The 26759-nt window shown below is 42.5% G+C and overlaps 2 protein-coding genes across 2 annotated transcripts in view; one reads left to right on the top strand and one right to left on the bottom strand.

Moving 5' to 3' along the window:
- Nucleotides 1-413: 413 nt before the first annotated feature.
- On the bottom strand, nucleotides 414-14663 carry LOC149278411 (leucine-rich repeat and IQ domain-containing protein 3-like). Its single transcript, XM_089502023.1, has 7 exons — nucleotides 14409-14663; nucleotides 11119-11442; nucleotides 10812-10945; nucleotides 8773-8929; nucleotides 4668-4791; nucleotides 1772-2477; nucleotides 414-600 (listed from the first exon to the last, which is right to left on the bottom strand). The coding sequence occupies exons 1-7, from the start codon at nucleotides 14661-14663 to the stop codon at nucleotides 414-416; spliced, it is 1887 nt and encodes a 628-aa protein (XP_089358149.1).
- Nucleotides 14664-23815: 9152 nt separating this feature from the next.
- LOC149278410 (serine/threonine-protein kinase TNNI3K-like) overlaps nucleotides 23816-26759 on the top strand; it is a 47783-nt gene continuing 44839 nt past the window's right edge. Inside the window, exons 1-3 of the mRNA XM_089502001.1 lie at nucleotides 23816-23855; nucleotides 25072-25180; nucleotides 26558-26643. Of these exons, the coding sequence (XP_089358127.1) occupies nucleotides 23816-23855; nucleotides 25072-25180; nucleotides 26558-26643 (235 nt within the window). The remainder of the gene's footprint in view (nucleotides 23856-25071; nucleotides 25181-26557; nucleotides 26644-26759) is intronic.

The raw sequence follows: 26759 nt of genomic DNA, 5'->3' as shown, positions 1-26759 counted from the left end.
GCGGAACATGATGGTGCTATATCAAAGAATTAATAATAATATGTACTGTTTAGGGGTTGAATGAAGGGCTTTTTACTAACTTACTTTACTGAGAGGGTAGTAGATAAGTAGAATAGCCTCCCAGCAGAAGTGGTAGAGGGTAATACAGTGAGGGTATTAAACATGCATGGGATAGACATACGGCTCCTGAATCTAAGACGAGACCAACGACTGATTAAGGTTTGAGTCTTTACAGCAGGAGAAACGGGGACTAGACGGGGGCCGGATGGGGGCCGATCTGCCGGCAGGTTTTGGGTTACCTTCTAGTTGCGGCAGGCGACTCAAAGGGATACAACCAACACCAAGTAGTATTATATATTATTTTATTACTACCTAGGGGTTAATGTATAAAATAACCAACATGTTTACATCCTCTAGACGAGCTGCCGTGGAAACAACTGATTGACAGGTACTTTAAACATCGGCTCCGCGGCGACACGCTGGCCCTTCGCGCCTGTGACCCGGGTCCGGGCGTCACGCAATCTGTCCTGCGCTTTCCGACGGGCGTCCGAGGCCAGAGATGCCTTTTCAGAAGCGTTTTCAATCTGCAGAACCAGCTGCCTGAAAATCGGATCAAAAAGGGAAGACGGCGTTAATTGCGGGTAATCGTTTGTCTTGATGCCGCACTTTGCCGGTCGCTCGCTGTACCCTTGAAACAACAGAGTGTTAATTGTTTGACAGAAGCCGCCGGTTTCCTTTAATTTCTCGTCTCTGCCTCTTTTTGTACGGAGAGAAAACTCCGCCGATTCCTACGGAGATCTTTATTCCCCAGAATTAAGCTGCAATTTGCTACATATTTTCCATCTGGTTTTGTATTTTCACGGCCAACCTTTATGTAACATCACGAGAGGTGATTCTCCCCGCAGAACCCCGGAGAGAAGCGGCTGGGATCTGTAAGAATGGATACATTACGGATACGATTGCCATAACATTATGAGAAACCAATAGTCATTCTTCTAAACTTATAGTGGATCTAACACTTTTACAGAATTCTACGTTTTGTAAAGAAGGAGAAGGAAACTAGGAAAGATTGGCGAGGGAGGGGATGAATGTGTGTTATTGTATGGTGTTAGAGCGAGTGTGTGTGTGAATGTGTTAGAGAGAAAGTATATGTGGTGTTAGAGCGAGTGTGTGAACGTATCTTGTTAGAGAGGGAGAGCGTATTGGGTGTTAGAGTGAGTGTGTGGTGTTAGAGTGAGTATGTGAACATTTGGTGTCAGTGTTTGTGCGTGAGTGTATGGTGTTTATCTGTGTGAGCATTTTGCGTTAGCGTGTTTCAGCGTATGATGATAGCGCGTGTGTTAGTGTATGATGTAAAGTGTGAGTGTAAGTGTATGATGCAGTGGTGAGCCTAGAGTTAGTGGCCCTAGGAGAAGGGAGAGTGTGTGCATGCATAAGTGTATAGTATTAGAGTGACTGTGTGTTAGTGTGTGGTGTTAGAGCGAGCTTGTGTGTTAGTATGTGTCAGGCAGCCTATTTAAACTAAAACATCTCAAATCAGTTACATGTATCGAGTCTTGGTAGATTTATCTAATGGATGTTGTTGTCATGGTAACAGCTCCCCTTTAGAATCTGGAGAGTATTTTATTCAATATATTTTCACAGAGACTAGAATATGTATTCATGCTCCCCGTAACATTCTAGAATTCATGAGGAAAAGTTCATTAAATGGCATTTCATGGCTGAGCACAAGGTTTTTCTTATTTTTATTTTATTTTTTTTACTCTCCTACCTGTGTTCCTTGAGGCATTTTGCAAATTCCTTTTGTTTTTCCTCATTCTCCTTCAAACTTCTCAGGCATCTGATCTTTTCTTGTGTCTCCGCGCTTTTCCGTGTCATTCTTTCATGCTTCAAAAGGGTTTTTGCCACAGACGTGTGCTGCGCGTTAAATTCCCTGACAAACGAACATTCAGACGCTCGGCGCTGCTTCTCCTGGGAAAGCCTTTCCTGTCTCTGTTTGACTTTGTCGATAAAGTTTTGTTGCGCGAGTCGATTGCGCCGAGTGATCTCCTGGAGGCTGACACAATGTTTCTCGTTCTCTTCCAAGGCATTCTTTTTCTTTTCCTCCAGAAACCCTTGGATGTTGCATTTGGCCTGCGTTTCGTGGGATTGCACCCGCATAACCAAGTCCTTTTTCCTCTCTTGGAGACTGCGTTGTTTGCGGATCTCATAAGCTTTGTCAACGTCGTACAAGTGCTTGAGTGACGTGACTTGGCCAACCGTGTCCTCTTTCTGAGCGCCGTTCCTTGAGTGCGTTGTTTGCGATTTGGTTTGCGTAATCGCGTGGAAATGTTGTATCGATTGTCGAATCGCTCTTGCGGACTCTTCGTGGGACGCCCCCAAATCTTTTCTAGGGTCGGACTCGTAGACTCGGGCGCTTAACCCCAGGAGTGTAATGTCGGGTTCGTCTTTTTCTTCGAGGCTTGGCTCCATTTGATCTGAAATAACATAAAATGCAGGGAAAAAACATATGCTTATATCGGTATCGTTAAGTCTCTTTACTGAGAGGGTGGTAGATAAGTGGAACAGCCTGCCAGCAGAAGTGGTAGAGGGTAATACAGTGAGGGTAATAAACATGCATGGGATAGACATACGGCTCCTGAATCTAAGATGAGACCAACGACTGATTAAGGTTTGAGTCTTTACAGCAGGAGAAACGGGCAGACTAGACGGGGGCCGGATGGGGCCGCTCTGCCGGCAGGTTCTAGGTCTCTAAATAAAGTTAGATTAAAGTAGAAAAAGTTTCTGGACACACAAACTAGAAAAAAAAAAACACAAAGCGCTCATCCTCTCCTGTAGACACTTCTAAAAGTTGGAATCCCACAAATAAAACCCAAAAAGGTTTTTAGGCAGAGAATATTTATGACAAAGAAGAGCTGGATGCTGGACTACAACCATCATGACTCTCAGCCAAGGAACTGTGAGCCGGAGATGGCTGTGAGTCAGTATATCGTTATTGTGTGCGCTCTTATGTCGGGTCACCGGAGGATTACATCTATCTTTATTAATGGGAGCCGCGCTTGTAACGCGAGCCGCTGCCGACAGAGAAATGTTCCTGATCGAGCCTTTATTCCAGAATGTCAAACATTGTAACGTTCTTGTCGTTTAATCCTCAGGAAACCTTTGCTTTCTCTTCCATCTTCGCTTCTCTTTCATTCCTCTGACAATGGGCTGCACTTTGCTTTTACATATTATTTATATATATATATATATATATATATATATATATATATACACACACACATATTTACCGCCTCACATGCTAGGAAGCCGACGCTTTATTTTTTTTCAGTTCATGCTAACAGAATGTTGTGTCATACGATGATGAAACGGGATATTTTAGACCATTCTTCCCGTTCGGCTCCGGGTCTCCCAGGCGAGATTCAATTTACACCATGAGGTGATGAGTATAAAACCCATCCTCATAGTGCTCTCTCACCTCTTCCCTCTCCCCATCTCCCCTGTCTCTCTCTCTCCCCCCTTTTCTCGCTCTCTCTACCCCTTCTCTATTTCCCCTTTCTCTCTCTCGACCCCTTCTCTATTCCTCCTTTCTCTCTCTCTTGCCCTTCTATCTTCCCCCTTTCTCTCTCTCTCTCTCTCTCTATCCATTTTCTCCTTCCTCTCTCACTATCCCTTCTCTATCCCCCCTTTCGCTCTCTTAACCCCTTCTCTCTTTCCCCTTTCTGTCTCTCAACTCCTCTATTGCCCATTTCTCTCTATCTCTCTCTCTATCCGTTCTCTCCTCCCTCTCTCTTTTCCCCCTTTCCTTTCTTGACCCCTTCTCTATTCCCATTTCTCTTTTTCTACTCCTTCACCCCCCCCTCTCTCTTTATACCCCTTCTCTCTTCCCCCTTTCTCTCTACCCCTGCTCTCTCTCCTCCTTTTTGGAGACTTGGTCCTCCTCATCCAACAATGGTGCCTCTGTCTCTTAGACCAGCCAAACCGTCTGATATCTTCCTAAATATTATTTCCCATCAAAATATTGAGGGCAGATCCAAGGATATGATGCATGATTTAAGTTGTTAACATAAAATAAAAAAAATTGAGAATTGTTAAAATGCCTGTGATCCTGTATTTTATTATATTAGCAACATTTGTTGCTAGTTTTTCTTAATTTAATTTGAAGTTGCTATGGCTACCAACAAGAGAAACCTATTCAATAATCATTTTCTCCTTTAATCATAAAAATATTTATGGTTATTTTTTTTTTATAACCCGAATGCAAAGACCTAAATTATTTTACATTCATTATTTAATTAGAAGTAAACTTTCATTAACTGTAAATTGAACCTGAAATTATTTCGTAATATTTTAATGTTGTATATTTGTTGGGTAATTATGTTTGTTTTAAAATTTTAATAAAAGGTAATTTAAAAAAAATATTAGACGACACATTCATTTACCCCGAGATTATGTAAATGCAATAAAGGAAAAAAAATGTCTAATCAATATCGTGAAGCACAAAAATCACGACGTTTGAAGACGTGTTTGTGCTGCAAATTTTTGAACATAATAAATCAAAATGCTGAAAGACCACCAAGAGAGAAATTGTATCAAATAACAAGTTATCTGCCAATTCCCTTTTGTTTTGCGGACAGAGTCCCGCTGGCATCAAGGACGGTACAAACCTTTTTGCAGGAAAAGCTTTGATTTGACTTCTTTTGTCTTTTTCTCTTTTTTTAATGTTTCCGTACTCTGAACCGGTGACTGTTTCTGATTCTGATTACAATCCGTCTCCGAATCTGGTAACACCTGATCAAGAAAAGCAAATTTGTCTTCAGTTTGAAAATTTATTACCCTAAGCGACATCTCCTCATAAGCACGGCTTCCCGCTTTTCGCGTGTCAAAATGAATGTTTGACTTTACTGCGAGGGTGGTGGATAAATGGAACAGCCTCCCAGCGGAAGTGGTAAAAGTAAAGGAATTTAAACATGCATGGGATAGGCAGTTGGCTCCTGAATCTAAGACGACTAATACATTTACGAGCAGAGAAAAACAATCAATTGCCAAAATCCCAATTAGCCAATGGCATCCAAATATACGAAATCCACGCTCATTTATTTTACTGATTCTTGGAAAATTGAGTCTTTTTTTTTTGACTCATATGCTCAATATTCAGAATTTTACCCGCTTACAGAAAGTTGAGGTTTGTTTAATATACTCCGGCTCGGCTGTCGTGTTAGAGAGGCTGACCTATCGCAGTGATTGGGCAGCTTTATGAACCGGTTCCTCCGACCTCGCGGAGGTGGTCGGTAACAAACTTACTACAAGAGGGCTCAGAAAAATAACAAAGCAGAACACCCCCAATTCTTCAGGTATCCAAACCGGGGCAGATTCGATAGCGTGGTAGGAAGCATGGTGGTGATGGGGCAGGAGCTGAGCCCCCCGCCTACGTTACCCATCCTGCCACCTTGCAGCGATCAGCTTCGTGGCCTAGCGTTCTCAACCGGTGTCACATATTGCTTGGCCGGTCAGGGGTGATCAGAAGATCCCACGATCTCCCCCCAAAAAAGGCAGTGGGGGTCCGTGGTGGGACATCACCTGAAAATCAGCCATGTCCCGTGAAAAACGTGACAGTTGGAAGGTATGAGGTAGGGATTACTTTAGCTATACAGCCGACGGTTTTGTAAATTACACTGGCGGAAACTTTCTGTTAGAAGTTACTGTATCTGATAAAGCATTTGGGGGAAACGTATGGAAGAGCAGGTTAAACACCAGCGATACGCAAAGATATTCTCATCTCTATGTCAGGGGCCAGAAACCGGACATCCACTTACATGTCAAATGGGCTTTTGGGGTGAATAGGCAGATTCTCTGGGTTCTCATCACAGGGTCTCGGGGTAAATGGGTAGATTCTCAGGGTCCGATTTAATTATTAATTATTTTTTTTATTATTATTATTTAATATTATCTGAGCAACCCAATTGATGCTTTCCTGCCATATCGCAGCTGGGATCCCTGCTTGAATACAGGTGGCTTTATTCAGAGTATCATTACCTCCTGACAAGTTATGGTTTGCATGACTTAGAGCCATTCGGCTGCCAATCTAATGGACTAATAAATGCTTAATATTTGGGGAGTCTCGTGGTCGGGGGGATTTGAGAAGTTCCTGGATATGCCAATTCTCCGACATACTCCCAGAAACACACAAATACCAGAGAAAGCCCACAAAACAGCAACAATAACCAAAAAAATTAATCAAAACGTACAATGTAAAGCTATGAAAAAATAAATAATAATAATAATTAAAAAAAAATCAAGCACAAATAACAAAAATAAGAATGTTTAATATACACAATCACAAAAACATACTTTTTGGAGGAGGGGATTTTTTATTTTATTTAGGCTTAAATACTCATTATATCTGATCTGACGTTGAGATGAAACATTGTATGGGGGCCGAGGGGGGCTCTCGTTAACGGTTTATTTTTTAACACACGTCGTGTGATTCCAAGTTAACCTTATTGTTTATAAATCGGAACCGGATTCTGCGTCACTAACCAGAAAAAGGTATCTGAATTTAAGCTTTTAATGGATTCTAGGGATTGTTTTCCTGTAATAAATGGCCTTTTGCTGCAACAATAACCAGCGGAAACGGAGTGGGTTCTATTAATGACGATACGAGGATTCTATTTATAAACAATGTTATAATATGTATCTCCTCGACGGATACAATGAAGCGGAGAAGCAAATAAATCCACGAGACGCAGGGGCAGAATACAGACGGCATCTCGGGACAACGTATCTGATATTACCGGATTTGCTCGATTATAAGAAAATTTGAAGATTCATTTAGGAAAAAAAGAAAAAGCCTGAATATAAGACTACCCTATAGAAAAAAAAAAGTTTTTATTAAAAATTAATTCATGTAAACTGTTTTCTCATATTTAATAAAAACTATGACTGAGAAAAATGCATTTCTTGTTTTTATTTTCGTTTATTTGCCAACCTGCCCCCCATCTGACTCCAGGCTTGCCACTCTGCCCCCCCCCCCCCGACTTACCAATGCATCCCCAGACTTGTCCCCATGCTCCAGACTCACAGGTGTCTAGCGGGGGCAGGCGGTCGACGTCTGCCTGATGCACATAGACAACCTCTGCTGCTGCCCGGCACTTCCGCCGGAGATTCTATGATGGAGCGCTGGAAGGTCAAGTGCCGGGCAGCAGGGGAGGACATTCACCGGCTGCCAGACAGGAGGATCCAGGTCCCCTGCAGCACAGCGCTGTCTTATAGCTAGACCTCTATTTGGGGTCCGAATATATTCTCTTATATTCGAGCAATTACGGTAAGCGATGTGAATCTCATCTCTCTCTCTTAAAGCTGCTGTCCCACTTGTACAATATATCTATCAGGCTCTCTAGAACATTAAGTAAATATCATTTTTCCAATAATATTTATTGTGCACAATTTATAGAAATATTTTTCCATACTGTACCATACCTGTAGTACGTGTCTTTGTAACTTTCTTAGATCTACGGTGATATGCTTCACGGCGTCCGCTGGCGAGTTGTTCACGCATTTCGTGGTCTGTTTAAATATTTAAAATGATTTTTAAAATGCGTTATAACACTGGAAATAAACAACGACTACATTGAGGAGGAATTTGCACGGTGGGCTGAATAACGGCTCTTATTAAACTTACATGATTCCCCCGGTACCCCGATATAGATCATGAATGTATCGCGTTTATTCCCTTCTGTTTAGGGGTCCGTAGCACCCATCCCATAAGCCAGCTTTATATATATCTGTCTGATGATTGCTCTGGCTGACTTTATGAAAGAAGATGATTTAACACAATGGTCGGCTTTAAGCGGAAAATATTTTTTAATATTAATCAAAGTCTAGAATATCAACCCATTTCGGCCCCCGTCTAGTCGCCCGTTTCTCCTGCTGTAACGACTCAAACCTTAATCAGTCGTTGGTCTCGTCTTAGATTCAGGAGCCGTATGTCTATCCCATGCATGTATAATACCCTCACTGTATTACCCTCTACCACTTCTGCTGGGAGGCTGTTCCACTTATCTACTCAGTAAAGCAAACGACCTTACATAGCTCAGCCAAACTACACAGTTCAGAATTCCACATTCTGTAGGACCTCATGCACACTTTTTTGGTGGCACAAAATACTGTATTTAGCGCAGTCTGGTATAGGATTCTTTTTTTATGTTTCTTTTCTCGTTAAAAAAATGTTTAAGTAAATTAACTACAATAATGGTCTGATTGAAAAAATGTAAATATAAATGCATGCATCATGACATTATAATAGAGGGTATTTATTTGTATCAAATATATATGAATTATTCAATATATCTATATAGATATATATATATACATAAATATATATATATACATAAATATATATATATATACATACACATATACACACATAAATATATATATATATATATATACATACACATATACACACATAAATATATATATATATATACATACACATATACACACATAAATATATATATATATAAATACACATATATATATATATACACATAAATATATATATTATGTATAATTTCTGTTTACGCACACTTTCTGTTGCTCTCTAGGGAAGATATTCATGACTTTGGAAGAAAAATGATCTTCGTCGTCCGTTGTTATCCCTCACGATCTTAATTTTACTTTAATGCAATGTCCTTGTGGTTAATATGTATTAAATACATCATTTCTGCCAAGTCAGCGGTGAGGATTTTATGTGCCTTTGGATAACGTTACCTGGTTAACAGCCGGGAGATTTTTGCTGCCTGCGCTATATGGAAATGCGGGAAGATCGCGTATCGATATCCTCACGACGTGACGGCCATTAATATCCTCTCCCGGGCCATTCGCGTTGTGGATTTTTTCCTTCTGCATTTTCGGTGGCGAAATAAGACTGCGGAAATATATAAAACAAATTATTTTTAGTATTCTGTACCAAATATTCTCAGCCTCGGGTAATACAGAGAGGATAGAATGTCTCGCTGTGACCCTATACATTAATAATGGGGAGCTGCGCTGCAGCCATATCCGAGTATGGATCGTCTGTATCTTATTTTTATTTTATTTTTTTGTATATGGTTGCTTCATTTTTTTCTTTTATGTTGGCATCATTTTTTTTCCTCCGGTCTCTGAGTTCTCTTTAGCTCGGAGTTATCTCTCTGACGCCGTTACGCCTGTCGGCCCCAAACAACTTCGCCAACGCAACTTCTTTTTTTTTTCTCAGCGGGGAGACTCGAATTGGTCTGAATTAGTCACTCTGTAAGCAAAAATGACACCGCGGCATATGCCCGGCCCGCCGACGATTCCAGAAAAGCGGCAAAATCATCAACAAATACATAATGAATGGGATATATTAGACATTGTTTCCTTAAGTGAATCCCTTGATGGCTCTTTAATGAGATAATGAAGAATATTCGGGCTGTTACGGCAATCAGCTTCGTGCCGAGGGCGGTGATAGCATATGGGTAACTTAAGGAATTTCTTAGGGCTCCCGTTGGCGTATGGAGCAATTTTAGGGGTAGATCGACCACGTATGATGTGATTTTAATATAACGTTTCATCACCAGCAACATAAAAAAAAAGAGCTCTCCGGTGACCTGTTTGCTAACAGAAATGTACAAAGAACACAAGGTCGTCTTCTGAGACTGGAAGAGCGGAGAATTCATAGACGACAAAGGAAGGGATTCTTTACAGTGAGGGCAGTAAAGGTACGGAATCCACTGCCGAGAGAGGGGGTTCTACCAGATACACCGGATGCCTCCAAAAGGGGTAAAAAGCAGAACCTACATGGGCATAAATGATGGAGAAATCCAATCGCCTTTTGGAGTCAAGAAGGACCCCCCCCCCTAAGTGGCAAAATTCGAAAAATAGCTTAATTGGAGTTCTTTGCCTCCCTTTGGATCAAAAGCAGGAAGGATCGGGGGAACATGATGGACTTAGGACCGGTTACAAGGAAAAACTTCGCCTACATAGACTTGGAGGCATTGGACCCCAATCACCCCACTACCATTTCTTATCCAATTATCCCTGTTTAGTTTGGGCAGTCCCTATTTGGACTTGATGCACCCTTTCTTCCCCTGATGCCCCCCCCCGATATCCCTCTTTCCTTCACCTTTGCCCCTCTTTTCTCCCTCGATGCCACTTGTTTCCCCTTTGTGCCCCTCTCTACCCCCCTTATGCCAGAATGTTTGCTGGGTATGAGGGGATCGCAGGGTTCTACAGCCCTAAAAGCCCCGATAATGTGTATAGAAACAGCTCTATAAATTAAACGGGGTAAATAAACCCCATTATTCTTCTTCTAAATGCCCCGCCCAGTTACACAAATACCCCGCGAGAGGGCACAAACTCACATAAAAAGCTAAATCTTGCACACTTTCTATGCATATTAAATGACAGCCCCAAGCCCCAGATTTAACTCTTTCCTACCCCTGCTTTACCCTACTTCCTTGTAAATACACCAGACTCTGTATAACGGTAATTCCAGATTTTTTTATCGTATCTCTGTATTATCTCGATTGGCCGCAACCCCGTAAAGAACAAACATTCACGGTCCCCTCCGGACTCGGTTACTTTAGAGTTCATTTCGCCCGACAGTACGCGGCTTCGGGGGCTCTGGACACTTTACAGGCGACTGTAACTGTTACCGTGCGGCGTTTTCACAATACACAGAGGAGACAATGTTTTATTGGAATATAAACTTGTATTTTTTTTTTTATTCCTGCTGTAACACGAATTTTCCTTAAATAAACAGAGATCGGTGCAAACAGGAGTCTTACCCCAGCCTCTTCCTCGCTAAAAACCCCCGGATCCATCTCTGGATGATTAAGACGGGCGAGTAATGGGAATGGACGTGGTTGATGTTGGAGATGATGCTTGTAATTAATTTCATTTCGTTCTGGTAGCCGATATCCTGAGTTAAAAAGTAAACCAAAAAAAAGTATCAGTTTTTGTCATTGTTACATTGTTACTAAGGCTGGAAACGTTCTATCCGGTTCCTCCAGGATACCTCTAGACGAAGGCAAAATAAAACAGACCCTCTAAGCCGACGCGGGCCACAGACCACCTTCCGAGGTGAGGTCTTACCGTGCCGGAGGCTGGCGACATATTTACGCGTAAATTAGGATTTAGCGCTTGGAATCTTTCCGGGACGGACCAATCTTCGATGATTTCCCCGTCAGATATCACGTAGTCATCCAGGGCTTTCAGCGACCATATGCTGTTGACCACGATGTGTCTGTAACGTTTCTGCAGGCTGAACGGCGTATCAAAAAGGGTCAGGCCGGTGAGTTTCGGGCAGAACGACAGCGATTCGACGTCCTTCGCGTTGCGAAATTGATTGTCGTGCAGGTAGAGCAGATTCAGCTCCTTTAATTCTCTCCAGAATTGATGATCTGGGAGCGTCTGTATCTGGAATAATCGTAAGGGTCCACGTTACAAACTGCTGAAAATAAAAAATGTGCCATGATGCGAGGTGTACAGTCCGGCATGGCCAGGTAACCAAAACCTTGTTACTCCTGATCCCAAACTCCACTTCTGTAGGCCTCCTAAGAGCTTGCCTTATGAGGTCAGTCCAGGTCACAACTGGTCATCTTTTGGGCAGGTGTGATGGACCCAACTGGGCTCATGCTCCATATCCAGTATGCTCACCAACCTCTAGGTAGGTGTGATGGACCCAGCTTGGCTCGCACCAAATAACCAGTCGACCTACCAACCTCTAGGCAGATGTGATGGCCATGGCTTGGGACATGGCACATAACCAGTTGGCCCACCAACCTTTAGGCAGGTGTGATGGCCCCAGCTTGGCTCACGCCACAAAACCGGTCAATCCGCTGGACTCTAGGCTGGTGTGATGGCCCCAGCTTGGCTCATGCCACATAACTGGTTGGCTCACCAACTTCTAGGCAGCTGTGAGTTGCTTTATCACAGTTAGAGAAACCTCTCCAGTCCCTAATTTTTTTTTGGAAAAAGGGCATTTTTTTTCAGGCAAAAATTTATTAAAATTATTTTATTTTAAGGACACATCTGTCTCTTCTTGGTCTTATTTCTGCTTTTTACCAACATATTTTTTATAAATTGACATTTTTAACTACCTTTAGCCTTGTAACTGTCTAAATGTTGGCTCAGTCCTGCCTTCTATTAAGTTGAGCAACTTAAGCTGCTGTTCCACCTACTCTGCTGAATTACAAACACCATCCCCAGCCCTGCTGAATGCCCCAAACCATCCTAAAAACATTTATTTTTTTACCTGTAATATGTCTCATTAGCCATTTTTGCCGGGAACACCTTATTGTCATGTGACACAAAAAAGAGGCACTGTGGTTTTATTGGCATAACACAAGAGTGTAATTAATGTTTTAAGGTCTAAGTGGAACAGCCTCTTAAAATGTGTATCTACGGCTCAGTCGGTGCCGGCACATTACGTTTAGAATTCCAGGAAAATTTCTTATTTTGTACAACAAAATATATATATTTTTTAGTAAATTTTAAGAACTTCGGTCTTCATTTGATTTTTCATTAATGAGGCAGCGGTTGCCGTTATCACGCGACTGCACGTTTAGATCGGAAGAAACGCACGTTTGAAATTAAACTGGTGAGAAATTAAACTCTGCTTTTGCAATTAAAATCTTCGTATTAAACGTCGCAGGAAAAGCTCCCGAAAAAATAAATTAGACGCTGAGAAATCTTTCATCATGTGGCTAAAAGTAATGAAATGGTTGGAATTTCTTAATATTTGATTCAAGTTTCAAAAGGCCGTATTTCAAGTCCTATTTTTGTTGATTAGAATGTTTTTTACAATTTAATATTAAAAGAAGTGCACTATTATAGTTTTTGCTGCAGAATCTTGGTAAATTAAGTATAATACTATCTGTGGGAAACAATAGAATGGCTCGGTCTCTCTGGACTCTCTGACTAATGAAAGTCTATGGAGGAGCGGACTTCATTAGCATCGCCATAAAGCATCAGCTCAGTGCGGTGTTTGAGCCGGGAAAGCCAACCAAAATATCACATGACTGACAGCACCGGCGGCTCCAGGTCTGCAGATAACATTACTGTATACAGCGCTGGGGCGTTATTACTGTATACAGCGCTGGGGCGTTATTACTGTATACAGCGCTGGGGGTTATATTACTGTATACAGCGCTGGGGGTTATATTACTGTATACAGCGCTGGGGGTTATATTACTGTATACAGCACTGGGGGGGTTATATTACTGTATACAGCGCGGGGGTTATATTACTGTATACAGCACTGGGGGGGTTATATTACTGTATACAGCACTGGGGGGGTTATATTACTGTATACAGCGCTGGGGGGTTATATTACTGTATACAGCACTGGGGGTTATATTACTGTATACAGCACTGGGGGGTTATATTACTGTATACAGCACTGGGGGGGTTATATTACTGTATACAGCGCTGGGGGGTTATATTACTGTATACAGCGCTGGGGGTTATATTACTGTATACAGTGCTGGGGGTTATATTACTGTATACAGCGCTGGGGGGTTATATTACTGTATACAGCGCTGGGGGGGTTATATTACTGTATACAGCGCTGGGGGGGTTATATTACTGTATACAGCGCTGGGGGGGTTATATTACTGTATACAGCGCTGGGGGGGTTATATTACTGTATACAGTGCTGGGGGTTATTACTGTATACAGAGCTGGGGGTTATATTACTGTATACAGCGCTGGGGGTTATATTACTGTATACAGCGCTGGGGGTTATATTACTGTATACAGTGCTGGGGGGTTATATTACTGTATACAGCGCTGGGGGGTTATATTACTGTATACAGCGCTGGGGGTTATATTACTGTATACAGCGCTGGGGGGTTATATTACTGTATACAGCGCTGGGGGGTTATATTACTGTATACAGTGTTGGGGGTTATATTACTGTATACAGCGCTGGGGGTTATATTACTGTATACAGCACTGGGGGGTTATATTACTGTATACAGCGCTGGGGGGTTATATTACTGTATACAGCGCTGGGGGGTTATATTACTGTATACAGTGCTGGGGGTTATTACTGTATACAGCGCTGGGGGGTTATATTACTGTATACAGCGCTGGGGGGTTATATTACTGTATACAGCGCTGGGGGTTATATTACTGTATACAGTGCTGGGGGTTATTACTGTATACAGCGCTGGGGGGTTATATTACTGTATACAGCGCTGGGGGGTTATATTACTGTATACAGCGCTGGGGGTTATATTACTGTATACAGTGCTGGGGGTTATATTACTGTATACAGTGCTGGGGGTTATATTACTGTATACAGTGCTGGGGGTTATTACTGTATCAGGAGCGTTTGTTCGCCGTCTCCATAAATAAGGTGAAAGCGATATTTTCAGCACCTGGTTTCCGTGGAGATCCAGCTTCACGAGGCGGCGGCAGGACCGCAGAGCGCTGATATCCGTCAGGTAATTGTTGGATAAAGTGCAGACTGTCAGGGAAACGCAGGACTGGATGAGATTCACGTCTTTTAAGAGTAATTTATTTAAACGTAAGAGAAGAAGATCCTCGAGATCCTCCGCTTGGCGGTTATTCAGCGAAACTCCACGCTCCAGAAACAGACCCTCCGAGGCCGATATGAGATAATTCGACTCCATGTGTCCCGGGGTGGAATAATTAACCCATGCAGACCTAAAGAAAAGGTTAGATATATTTATAAACATCTATCAGTGATATAAATACCAAAAAACTAAACGTATAAACAAAACCCAGAACCTGCGGGAGATCGGCCCCATCCGGCCCCCGTCTAGTCGCCCGTTACTCCTGCTGTAAAGACTCAAACCTTAATCAGTCGTTGGTCTCGTCTTAGATTTAGGAGCCGTATGTCTATCCCATGCGTGTTTAATCCCCTCGCTGTATTACCCTCTACCACTTCCGCTGGGAGGCTGTTCCAGGGTGGCCCCGTTGGCCATTCATGGCGCATGTAAAATGTTAAAATCGGAAGTCTGCAGCCAGACTATGGGTTGCTATGGTGATAAGACCACTTTTCAAACTTTTCACCAGGACCTCTAGATTGTAAACTCTTTTGATCAGTTTCCCTGTTTCTGTCAGTCGAATTGTTATTTTGTGTACTTCTTGTACTGCGCTATAGAATATGACGGCGCTCTATAAAACAATAAATAATAATAACCCCTGTCTGATTGCTGCATTAATGGTGGTAGCGGACTCTGTGCATTCAGTGAGACTGATGAGCTTGATGGGAGTTGTAGTCCCCCAGCAGCCCCCTTGAATGTACGAGTAAAGAGGAAATACAATTTATCGCTGTGGCTGTTCCGTTACCTGCTCTCCGGCCCCTGTGGCTTCTGCTCTCCCCGGAGCGGAGGGGAGCGGCTCTGTTACTTTTGGCTTCTATGGAAACCAGACAAGCGAGCCTCCAGCCTTAAAGGGACAGAGCACTGAGAACGCAGACCTCCGCACTGCCCCGTGAGATCCCAGCCAGTCCTGCCAAGGATGTTAGAGCACAATCTTAACTCTTCAAATGCCATATGTGCATTCATACGTGTTAACATGTGAAAATGAGCAGAAGGCGAAAGGGTCATAAACGCGACATACATTATTTCATGATCGTCTTAATGGGGCTTCAGCCCTGCGGCTCAGATGAAATAGAAGGAAGTTTTAATTCAATGAGAGAGTGGTGGATAAGTGGGGCAGCCTCCCAACAGAAGTGGTAGAGGCTAATACAGTAAGGGAATAGGGAAATGGATTAGGCATATGGCTACTGAATCTAAGATGAGACCAAAGACCAAGGTTAAAATTGCTATGTGATGCGCTGCTTGTTATTATGTCCCTTTTACTCCTTTGTACATCGCTGCGGAATATGATGGCGCTATATAAATAAATCGTTTTTATAACCATAGAATTGAGCTCAGTACCCGTCAGCGCCACCTGCTGGCCGATACTCAGGTACTGCATGCCAGCAACCGATCAGGTATCTGTCATGATGGCCTGGGGGGGGGTTCCGCATGGGCTATAGTGGGCCCTGACTGTTATGCGGAGGAGGGGCAGGCTTTTTGGCGGGAAATTAGTGGGTGGAGTTCCTGAGGTTAGTTTACCTGGTTGTGTGTTCCTCCCTCCCTCCCTTTATATTTGTATTTTGGGTTTGTGTCGTTTGTCACAGTCTGTGGGGTGGCAGCTTGCCAGGCATCGAGGGGGTTAATGTGGTGGTAAGTGAATGGTTGGTACCCGGTGGTGCATGTTTAATCCCCTCCCTGTATTACCCTCTACCACTTTTTTAAGCTTTTATTAACCCCTTGCGTTTGTTGCTTCTTCATATTATCGGGGGGGGGGTCGGACGTGACCCCCGGGGAACGTCTTCACGGCCGCTGACAGACAACAAGCGTTTCCTTATCAGCCGCCGATAGCCAGAAAACTCCCGGGTAAAAAAAGCTTCCCCTCGGGGTTCATTATCTTTTTTTTTTTCCAGATCCGACTAAAAATAGATTCTCTCCGTGGCTGTTTTTGTAATTGGCCGCCGTCTGCCGCGGCAGGAATCCAACGGCTGGCGCGGAGCTCGCCAATTAACAAGAGATCCCGGCTTATTAATATCCGCGAAGCGCTGACCGTTATAGTCCGATAAAACCAGACAACACCCCCCCCACCGTAACCTGACCCTGCGTGCCCCCCGCACACCGCCTCTACCCCTCTTGACAATAAAAGCATCTTATTGTGAATGGATCTAATCCAACACGTCCTTAGAATGTAACGTTCAACCTTGGTTTTAAATGTATTTCTTATAATTACCGGTAACAATGTTTATTACAATAATTATTTGGAATATTTTCGGCACGTCGGCCTCCGGCAGGTTATTTCACGTGTTTAAAGAGACGGTTTACTCTTCCTCAAAAAAAAAAAAGAAAGCGAAAAAGCTGGGGGGATGGGCATAAGGGGCAAATGTATGTGGGGCAATTCTGCAGAATCCCCCCTATGCATTGGTAAGGGGGACACGACAAAAAATTTAAAGGGACCTCTCAGCCATCATATGCATTAAAGAGGCTGCAGCGTCCCTTTAAACTGAGAAGTTCCAGACTTTTTTCTTTCATTTTGCGTAAGAACGGCTCTATAAATAATCACTTTTGGGTATTTTTTGCCGTTCTGCTAATCTGTGTCTCTCCGTATCGGTTTTTAAAATAATCCAAACATTTGTCGGAAGATCTTCGGGTCAAATGAATGTCCTTGTCAGGAATCGATTAGCAACGATAGAATACTGTGTTTGTATCAATAGATAATCCCCAAAGATCTTGTTTTCACTAATTAACCATAATCAATGAGCTTTAACGTAAACTGGTCTGGCAACGATTTTTAATTATCTGCTCTGTTTTTAAGGCCGGCCGCAGGAAGCGCTTTCTTTATCGCGCTTTTCATTCCTTCGCATGCGCCTGCCGTGTATGTATTTGATCTATACATTCTTTATGCGTAACTGAAACATATATTTAATATTTCTTATTCCTGTATGTAAATAATATAAAACGTACGCGGCCCTCGTGCAAGGAGAGCCTTCCTGTCCTTATGGGTGAGCAGGAGGGTGGAGAGATGGTGATGTAGGGAGAGAGAACGAGGGTGAGGAGTGGGTAAAGTGAGATGAGGACAAAGTGGGCAGAGAGGAGGAGATGCACAGAAAAGTTTCTGTCTGCGGATAAAGCGCCGCGATCTCGCCGTGAAAAGCTTTAAAAACAGTTTGTTTTTACAGAAAAACCCTAAAGATGCGATTCTTACTGAAAGCTCTGGAACCGCTCCGCACCCTCCTAACACCCTTACACCCGGTTTTATTTCACCGCAAGCAGATCTTTCAAACCAAAAAAATAAAACTAAATCCCCCCCCCAGGTTAACACAAAAGAACATTTTCCTCTAATAACTCCACTTTTTTTTTTTTTTTTTTTGTTACGCTCGGGTTCTCACATCTGATTCCTTCCTTAAGGCAAAACTTGGATTACAGTCGAAAGTTTTTAGTATCTTTCCCAGATCAAGATGAAAATTTTAATGAAAGCGCGAGTGTCACTCAAAAGCGTATCCGACGCGGATGCTGCCGGCTCCCCTCGCTTGGGTCCGGCCCTGATGTGTCTGCCGGGGAAATCCAGCCTTATTAGTAACGCGTTCATAAATATTGGATCAGAAGCCCCAAATCTTTTGTGAGTTCGTTAAGTCTGATGGCCGAGGGACCAGAAATACGTCAACCGTCCTATTTGGTGTAGAAGACGAAGAAGAAGGGGATTGATTGGTTGTCAACATCGAGTCGTCTTCAGAAATCGGGAAGACTTCTTCTTTGGAATGTCGGAGTCTCCGGGGCTTCAGACTTTCAGAGAACTTCTGTTTCTAAAAGCGGAAAGAGACTTCTATATATTTTTTTATATTCTTTGCCAGTTGAAGTCTTTTTAGACAAAAAAAGCTCTTTTTGCTTGAACGCCTTGGAATTCGATGAAAATGAGATATTTGAAGGTCGGGCAGATCCTTCATGATTCAAAGACAAAACGTAATTCTTCTAACGGAGGCTGGAACCTTCTTACTTATTTAACAAAGATGGCACCTCCCATATGGGATCTGAGCGCATCTGCTTTTAATATAGTGTTTTAAATAAATCATTGTGTTTTTGAGTCGTTTTTTTTGGTCATTAGAAAACGAGGTGTATGAAATATTTTTCACGTGGCTCCCCGGAGGCTTGGGTTCCTCCAGAAGCTCGGCGTTGACCCCTCACTTGACTCGTCTCCTGGTCCAGCTTTTTTCTTCGTCTTACTCCGCTCTCGGCAGCTTCCCTGCGCCCAGCTCCCGGCTACTTTTTGTTCTTATCGGGGCTTGGAGGTCTGCAATGACAAAAAGTAAAATTTTTATAATACAAATTGAATTGGAAATTTTTTACACTAAAAGTATATTATTGGGTAAAGTTGGGGATGGGGGATTTCCTGGGAAGAAACAATTTGCACATAAATTAATTTTATTTCAAGGAAATTTCTGGCTGTAACATAATCACAAAAGGGTTTCTAACGATCAACTAGCCTTTTAAACTTGGATCAGCGAACACAGTAGTGATGGGAGTGATAAAGGGCCATTGGAACCCGGGAGTGATAAAGGGCCATTGGAACACAGGAGTGATGGGAGTGATAAAGGGCCATTGGAACACAGGAGTGATGGGAGTGATAAAGGGCCGTTGGAACCCAGGAGTGATGGGAGTGATAAAGGGCCTTTGGAACCCAGGAGTGATGGGAGTAATAAAGGGCCATTGGAACCCAGGAGTGATGGGAGTGATAAAAGGCCATTGTAACCCAGGAGTGATGGGAGTGATAAAGGGCCGTTGGAACACAGGAGTGATGGGAGTGAAAAAAGGGCCATTGGAACCCAGGAGTGATGGGAGTGATAAAGGGCCATTGGAACCCAGGAGTGATGGGAGTGATAAAGGGCCATTGGAACCCAGGAGTGATGGGAGTGATAAAGGGCCATTGGAACACAGGAGTGATAAAGGGCCATTGGAACACAGGAGTGATGGGAGTGATAAAGGGCCATTGGAACCCAGGAGTGATGGGAGTGATAAAGGGCCATTGGAACCCAGGAGTGATGGGAGTGATAAAGGGCCTCTGTACGCCTATGAAGAGATTCTGTTAAAAATCTGCCGTTTCCAGCTACAATAGTCATTTATAGCATTAACTCTGCCTGTGCTGGATTTCTCATCCATTTCATGTTATTTTAATGGACAAAATGTGTTTTTCTTTCAAAAACAAGGACATTTCTAAGTGACCCCAAACGTTTGATCAGTAGTGTGTGTGTATATATATATATATATACGGTGTTATATATGTGTGTGTGTGTGTGTGTGTGTGTGTGTGTGTGTGTGTGTATATATATATATATATATATATATATATATATATGTGTGTGTGTGTGTATATATATGTGTGTATATATAGTCGTTTTCTTGCGTATTACATTTTAAACTACAAGATTCCACATTGTTTTCATGATTTAACGAAACTATCTGCATACAGAGAATTCTTGATATTCCATCCGGTACTCTGATACGTGAAACATGGAATATTATTTTCGAATGAATGGTATAGATTTTGTAACGACAGGGGCAGCTCTAATCTTCAATCCACTCGTAACTTCCATAGAAACCCAGACCCTGTCGGCAGATCGGCCCCCATCCGGCCCCCGTCTAGTCTGTTTCTCCTGCTGTAAAGGCTCCAGCCTTTATCAGTCCTTGGAAGAGCCGGCCCTTACAGGGGATCCGGTGGGTCCGTGGGACCCTGGAGGCAGTTTGCTGCCCCTAGACATCTTCTTTCTGGCGCCTGTATTATTATATTACATATATTATTAATATAAGGAGGAGGCAGGGTTATGTCACTCCGCGGCAGTAGCGCAGTAGCTCGCACAGCTGGGTTAGTGTGTGCATCTGTGTTTGAGTATGTTAGTGTGTGTCTAGGTATGTTAGTGTGTGTGTCTGCTTATGTATGTGTGTGATTGAGGATGTTACTGTGTGTGTGGGTATGTTAGTGTCTGTGTGTTAATGTCTGAGTGTGTGTGTGTGAGTGTATGTGTGACTGAGTGTGTGTGTTAGTGCATGTGTCCAGTCCAGTGTGTGTTACTTTGTCTGGTTGTAGTTTGAGTGTCTTGCTGAGCATGTGTTAACACGAGTGTCCGTGTGTCTGAGTATGTTAGTGTCTGGCTGTGGCTGTAAGTGGGTGTGTTAGTGTGAGTCTCTGGATGAGTGTGTTAGTGAGTGTCTAGGTACGAGCGCTAGTGTGAGTGTCACATAATGGATGTGCGCATGGTTTTGGTGTGGGGGGGCGCACTTCATTCTTGGCGCAGCCTTGGTCCTTGGTCTGGTCTTAGCTTCAGGAGCCATATTTCAATCCCATGCATGTTCCTGGTGACGTCGCGAGACACTCCGCTGTTTAAGGGGGAGATGGGCAGGGAGTGGGGCGCGACCCGGAGTGTTTTGGTGGCGACCCGGAGACCTGAAGATACGGTTCCCAGGTGTGTATAGGACGTATAAAATTTGACATGAATAGAAACCCCAGGACCCTGGAATGTGTATAAATCACGCTGCATTGCTGCAGAACGTCGAGATATGATGTCATCGTTCACCTTCAATACTTCGCGAGGAGGTCATTTATCGATATCGTGTGTTGTGGGCTTGACGGGGCAGATCTTCTGGGCTCCCCAACCGGCCCATCATCCTACTGCCCTCAAAAACAGGACAGTGCCTAAAAACTGGGACTGTCCAATAGAAAAACGGATAGTTTGGAGTAAATATTCCCTGAGTGATTTGAGTCACATTTTTTTGTTTGAAGGATTGCGAGCGGCTTTAAAAATCTTCTAATCGGAGTGAAAACTTCTGCCTGCGCCGCGTCGCTGTAATATTCTTCTGACGGATTAGCGGCGTCCGCGCTTCCATTTAGAAGGCGTTTGCGCAGATTAGCGACTTGAAAAACCGCGATAACGGGAAATATCCGGTCAGCAGGTAATTATTTTTTTATAATCAGCCTAATAGCTGAAAAGCAAAGAAAAAAAAACACGATACAGATTTACTTAGAAACCTGTGAAATGTGCATTAAATGATTAAACTTAATTCCTGGTGAGAGAAAGGGTTAACTTTAAATCCGTAAAAAGTTATTTTATTATAAGGCAGATCGGCCCCCATTCGGCCCCCGTCTAGTCGCCCGTTTCTCCTGCTGTAAAGACTCAAACCTTAATCAGTCGTTGGTCTCGACTTAGATTCAGGAGCCGTATGTCTATCCCATGCATGTTTATTACCCTCTACCACCTCTGCTGGGAGGCTGTTCCACGTATCTACCACCCTCTCAGTAAAGCACAACTTTCTTACATCACAAACTTACTAAGGACATGCTGGTTTTCTTCTTCTTTTCCCTTAGATTTCTCTCTAATTTTACCAAATCTATATTTTTTTTATATCTCATCATCTCATTGGGTTGTAGAACCCACTTTTTCTCTCGTTCGCTGCACGTCGACCAATCACGGATCACCCGTACAGATTTTATTTCTGATTTCACCTCCTTAGCGATCATCACAGTTTTGGTTTTTTTAGTAACTTCTTCTCGTTTTCCGCCGTTTTATTTTTGCAGCCGCCTCTCGTCCCCGCAGGACATGTGACTTTCCCGCCGCATGCAAATCAGAAATTAATCAGGTACCTTTTATGCAAATGTAATTCCCGAAACGTTCCGAGTCAACATTTTGGGGGCAATCATAACATTTCGGAAGCTCTAATAATCAAGCTTCTCTGTGGACAGTCGCTCGGCGCCCCGCGGAGGAAAGAACCGGAACGTTCTGAGATAATTCTGGATACATCTGTTATTCTCCTTAATCAAAACAATTTCATTATTTATCCTCATCGTTACAGAGTCGGCTAATTACCGGGAAACACGATATTTAACAAGTCTGTGGAATTTAACAGTCTACGCCTTGGGTTATCGTCTATAGAAAGTGGGACATCCTGTTGGTTTCCATGGTGATTGCTCCATATTGGGGATGTTGCACCAGAGCCTGTTTTTATGCTGACGGCTTATTGGCTGTTATGACCCAGCAGTCGCTGCTCATTCTCGATGTTGCCGTTTGTGTGGAGAGCCGATCCGCCCATGACCCCAAAACCGGGAGCCCCCGAAGGTGTCTCCGAAAGGGGACTGGAGACCAAAGATTTGTAAAACGTTATTAGTTTTTAATAAGTATTAATATTTTCACACAGCTGGCCACGTCATCAAAACGAGATGTGATGGTGACTGGTGACATCACGCCTAGACAGTGACGTCACATGTAGGGAGTGGGGGTTCACCTCGCGTCCCCAAAATCCTGCATTGGGTGCATCAACTTAAGCCCTGGCCTCCTAGTCCGCACTGCGCATGTTTAAGTGAAAGACGGCCATTGAGCAAGCCCAGTTGGTGCAACGCTTTCCTGACGGGACAACCGGCAAGTAGGGTCAAAACAGGGCGTTTGGCAAAAAAAAAATAACAATTTTTGGGGCACTTTGTTATCCAAAACCCAATATATTCCTGTAGAAACCCAGAACCCGCAAGCAGATCGGCCCCCGTCTACTCTGCCTGTTTCTCCCGCTGTAAAGACTCAAACCTTAATCAGTCGTTTGTCTCGTCTTAGATTCAGGATGTCTGTCCCATGCATGTTTAATACCCTCACTGTATTACCCTCTACCACCTATGCTGGGAGGCTGTTCCACCTATCTACTACCCTTACAGTAAAGTAGACAGTTATTTGATAGCTTACAAAACAGGGCAGCTATTCCATCTGGCTCATTCATAACACACGCACTATCCATGTTAATATTCTCGGCGTGTTATATGATAACTTACAACGCCTTCTATTTATTGAAACATGCGCGGCGTCCTCTTGTTTACCTGTATTTCGCATTAGAATGTCATTAAACCAGAGGAAAACGAGGCCGCTCATTACAGCGAGTGATCAATGGATTAATCGCGGGAGCCGATGGAAAGCCTTGTTCGGCGGGATCTGAAGTGACATCCGCGGGATATTTATTATTTAAAATAAAATTTCTGACGCGATCCCAGCTGAATATTAATCATTTTTTTTCCCTTCGGCGAAATCAAATAATGAGCAATTGAATGAATTTTAAGTTGTCCTTCTCCGTGCCATCGCTTGCGTGACATTCCACTTACTTCCCGGTTTATTTTTAGCGAGGGGCTATCAAAGAAAAAAAATGTTGGCAGTTGGTGACGGCGTCGGAATCACATTACTGAGCGAACTCGGAGGAAACAAACGAGACGTTTCCAACAGATGGGGAATTATAAATCGAGACCGACCCAAACCTGCACCGGTAACGTAGTCTGATTTATATACAAACTGTAGGAATTTCAGATATTGGTCCTGGAAACATGTTAACTTTACCAAGAAGGTGGTAGATAAGTGGAACAGCCTCCCGGCAGAGGTGGTAGAGGGTAATACAGTGAGGGTATTAAACATGCATGGGATAGACATACGGCTCCTGAATCTAAGAACGAGACCGACAACTGATTAAGGAGAAATGACCAGTCTAGACGGGGGCCGAAGGGGGCCGATCTGATGGCAGGTTCTGGGTTTCTATGTTATCTTTGCAATTTTAGAAAGAAAACCTGATAAAGAAAACAAATTAATTAGTCGAATAAAATCAAGAGTTTTTTTTATTTAAGAATTTTATCATTAAATTAGGTTTCTTTATTATTTAACTTAATCCACTGGAATATCTCACATTTTTAGATGACTTATTTTGACTGATACTTGCCTTTTCTAGGGTTATCCTAAAAAAAAAAAAAAAAAGCTGCATGTATGTTTTTAGATTAGTTTTCTATCCTAAAATTACAAGGAAAATTTAAAAAAATATATGTTTTTGTTAAAAAAAATACCTTCGTTTGTACATCCGCCATTATAAGAAATCTGTTTTTTATATAATATATATATATATTTTCTCTTCCGAAATAACATTGGAATCAATGAAATTGGGATTGGATTGAAATTCTGTAAAAAAATAAGCAAAACATTTTCAACAAATTATAAAAAGTATCTGTGATGTCTAAAAACACAAAAACAGAAAGAAATGTTGCAAATGTGTTTAAAGGTCAGGTTTACTCCCTAAAAACAGGAAAAATAAGTTAAAAAAAATATATACGCTATATACCGGTATATAAAACTTCTTCTGTATATTCACCATTGTATCAAAACTTTAAAACAGATTCATTCGGGATAAAGTACAAAAAGTTTTCCGAGAGACTGTTTTTCTCCCAAAAAACATTACAATCAAGAAAATTGTTACTGGATTTAAATTCTTTAGAAATAACTGAAAATTTTTTCCCACGTTCAAAAAAAAAAACGGTGGGAAGTAGCACTTTGTGCCGAGAGAAAAAGCTGAAAATGCTTTCTTTTTTTTTTTTTTTAAGCGGCTTTTCTGGCCCTTTAAATGGAATCATCACAAAGGATTATCTGAAAAATACTAATTTTGGCTGCTTGTATTCAAGCAATTTTGCTGATTTTTAGTTTTTTTTGGTTTTTTTTGTTAGATGAGTGGAAGAAAAAGGTTAGCGAGGCTTACGCCGCTATTACAGAGAGATTGGAAGATGATCTGCAGATTAAAGAGGTGGAAAAAGCTAAATTCGACTTGGTTTTCAGGTAACGCCGTCCTCTCGGGGTCAGCGGGATCTTCACGCCTCGTTATTAATGACTGAAGGACCCTCGATCTCCGGGCCGGACCCCCCACCCAATTTCCCATTAACCCTGTAACGACAGACGCCGGGAACTTGGGTTGAAAAGGCCGCAGCCAGTTTTATTTATTAACCAAGTCGTTGCCGCGCAGCCTTAGGCCGGACCACTCGCTGCGTTACCAGAGCAAAGACCCCCAAACCAAACACATAAATATAATAAATAACATCAATAAACGTAAATAATTAACAAAAAACTAAAAGCCTGCGAGGCAAACGCGGAACCGCCACACCGGGACGATCACGATGCCCAAACCTGAGGCTCCCTGCACCACCTACCGGGACCCCCCGCCAAACCCTGGCCCCCAGAGCATTCACATCCCCTACATGCCTGTTATCTACCCCCCAGCTGTGACAGCAGAAACACCCCAACATAACACAACAAACAGGGAGGGAGGAACGACACCGGGTAAGGGGGCTACAAAATGCCCCTCAGCCTCGTGTCACAACCCCTTAAATAACTACCCCCCTAAACCCCTCCCCCAACCTATCCAAACCAGCGCCAAAGCCTGGCCCTACTCAGGATCCCAGTCAGGGAGCAGCCTGTCCATGCTGGCCCCCGCGGGCCTCCGTAAGTAGCCACCTTTTGATAAAGATGTTTTTTCTCCGGAGAGTTCCGTACCTAGAATTTAGAGTTTCGCGGAGCGTCTGTGACAAGGAAGACGAGGGGGAATTCACTGGACGTGAAGCTCGGAAATCGATCCCTTCGCAGTCTCGAGGCTTTTTGGGTGAAACGCAGGTTAATGCAAAGGTTTAGAACTGATAAAGAAAAATCAGAAATCTAGCAAATTTACAAAATAATCTTTTTTTCTACTTCTTTAAATATTAAAGCACAACATTTGTAGGGAAAAAAATGAAAGATTAAGTGGAATACCAGAGGTTTGGTGGAAGCTCCCTGGCTTGCTGGATAATTTGGGGGGTAAAATGGAGGAAATGGTATTTGAGATTAAAAAAAAATGGGTTTCTATAGAGAATTCCCACGGCCAGTTACATGACGACACGTGACGTATATTTACAACACCACCATACAATGTAAATACAACTAAATACTTCCATTTAGTGTCGGTTTTCCCGCGGCGGGAACTAAAAGGTTGCAAAATTGTGCGATTTTTGGGGGTAAATAATAATAATAATTAATATAATTAAGTAATATGAACATATTAAAATATTTATAATATATATATTTTAGTATTAAATTATTAAAAGGTTTTTATTCCTGCTTAAAATGTTATAATTTTGTATGATTCTGATTAATATTCACAAACATTTCTAAAAATCGATTTTGTAGCTCAGATGAAGCCTTCGGAAAAGTCAATTTAAACTATCGAACGGAAAACGGACTCTCCCTACTTCATTTATGCTGCATCTGCAACGGTAAGTATCTGATTTTGAAAAGAAAAAGAAAAAAAAAAACATTTTGTATTTTAAAGAAAGGAAGGAATATCAAAAAAACACATTTAATGGTAGAATAAACACCCCAATCGTTTTAT

Source organism: Sceloporus occidentalis, unplaced genomic scaffold (assembly GCF_023333645.1).
Source record: "Sceloporus occidentalis isolate IW3139 unplaced genomic scaffold, rSceOcc1.0.p SCAF_190, whole genome shotgun sequence".
NCBI lineage: Eukaryota > Metazoa > Chordata > Lepidosauria > Squamata > Phrynosomatidae > Sceloporus > Sceloporus occidentalis.
Note: the sequence above shows the minus strand (reverse complement) of the source record. Positions and strands in the feature narration are given on the sequence as shown.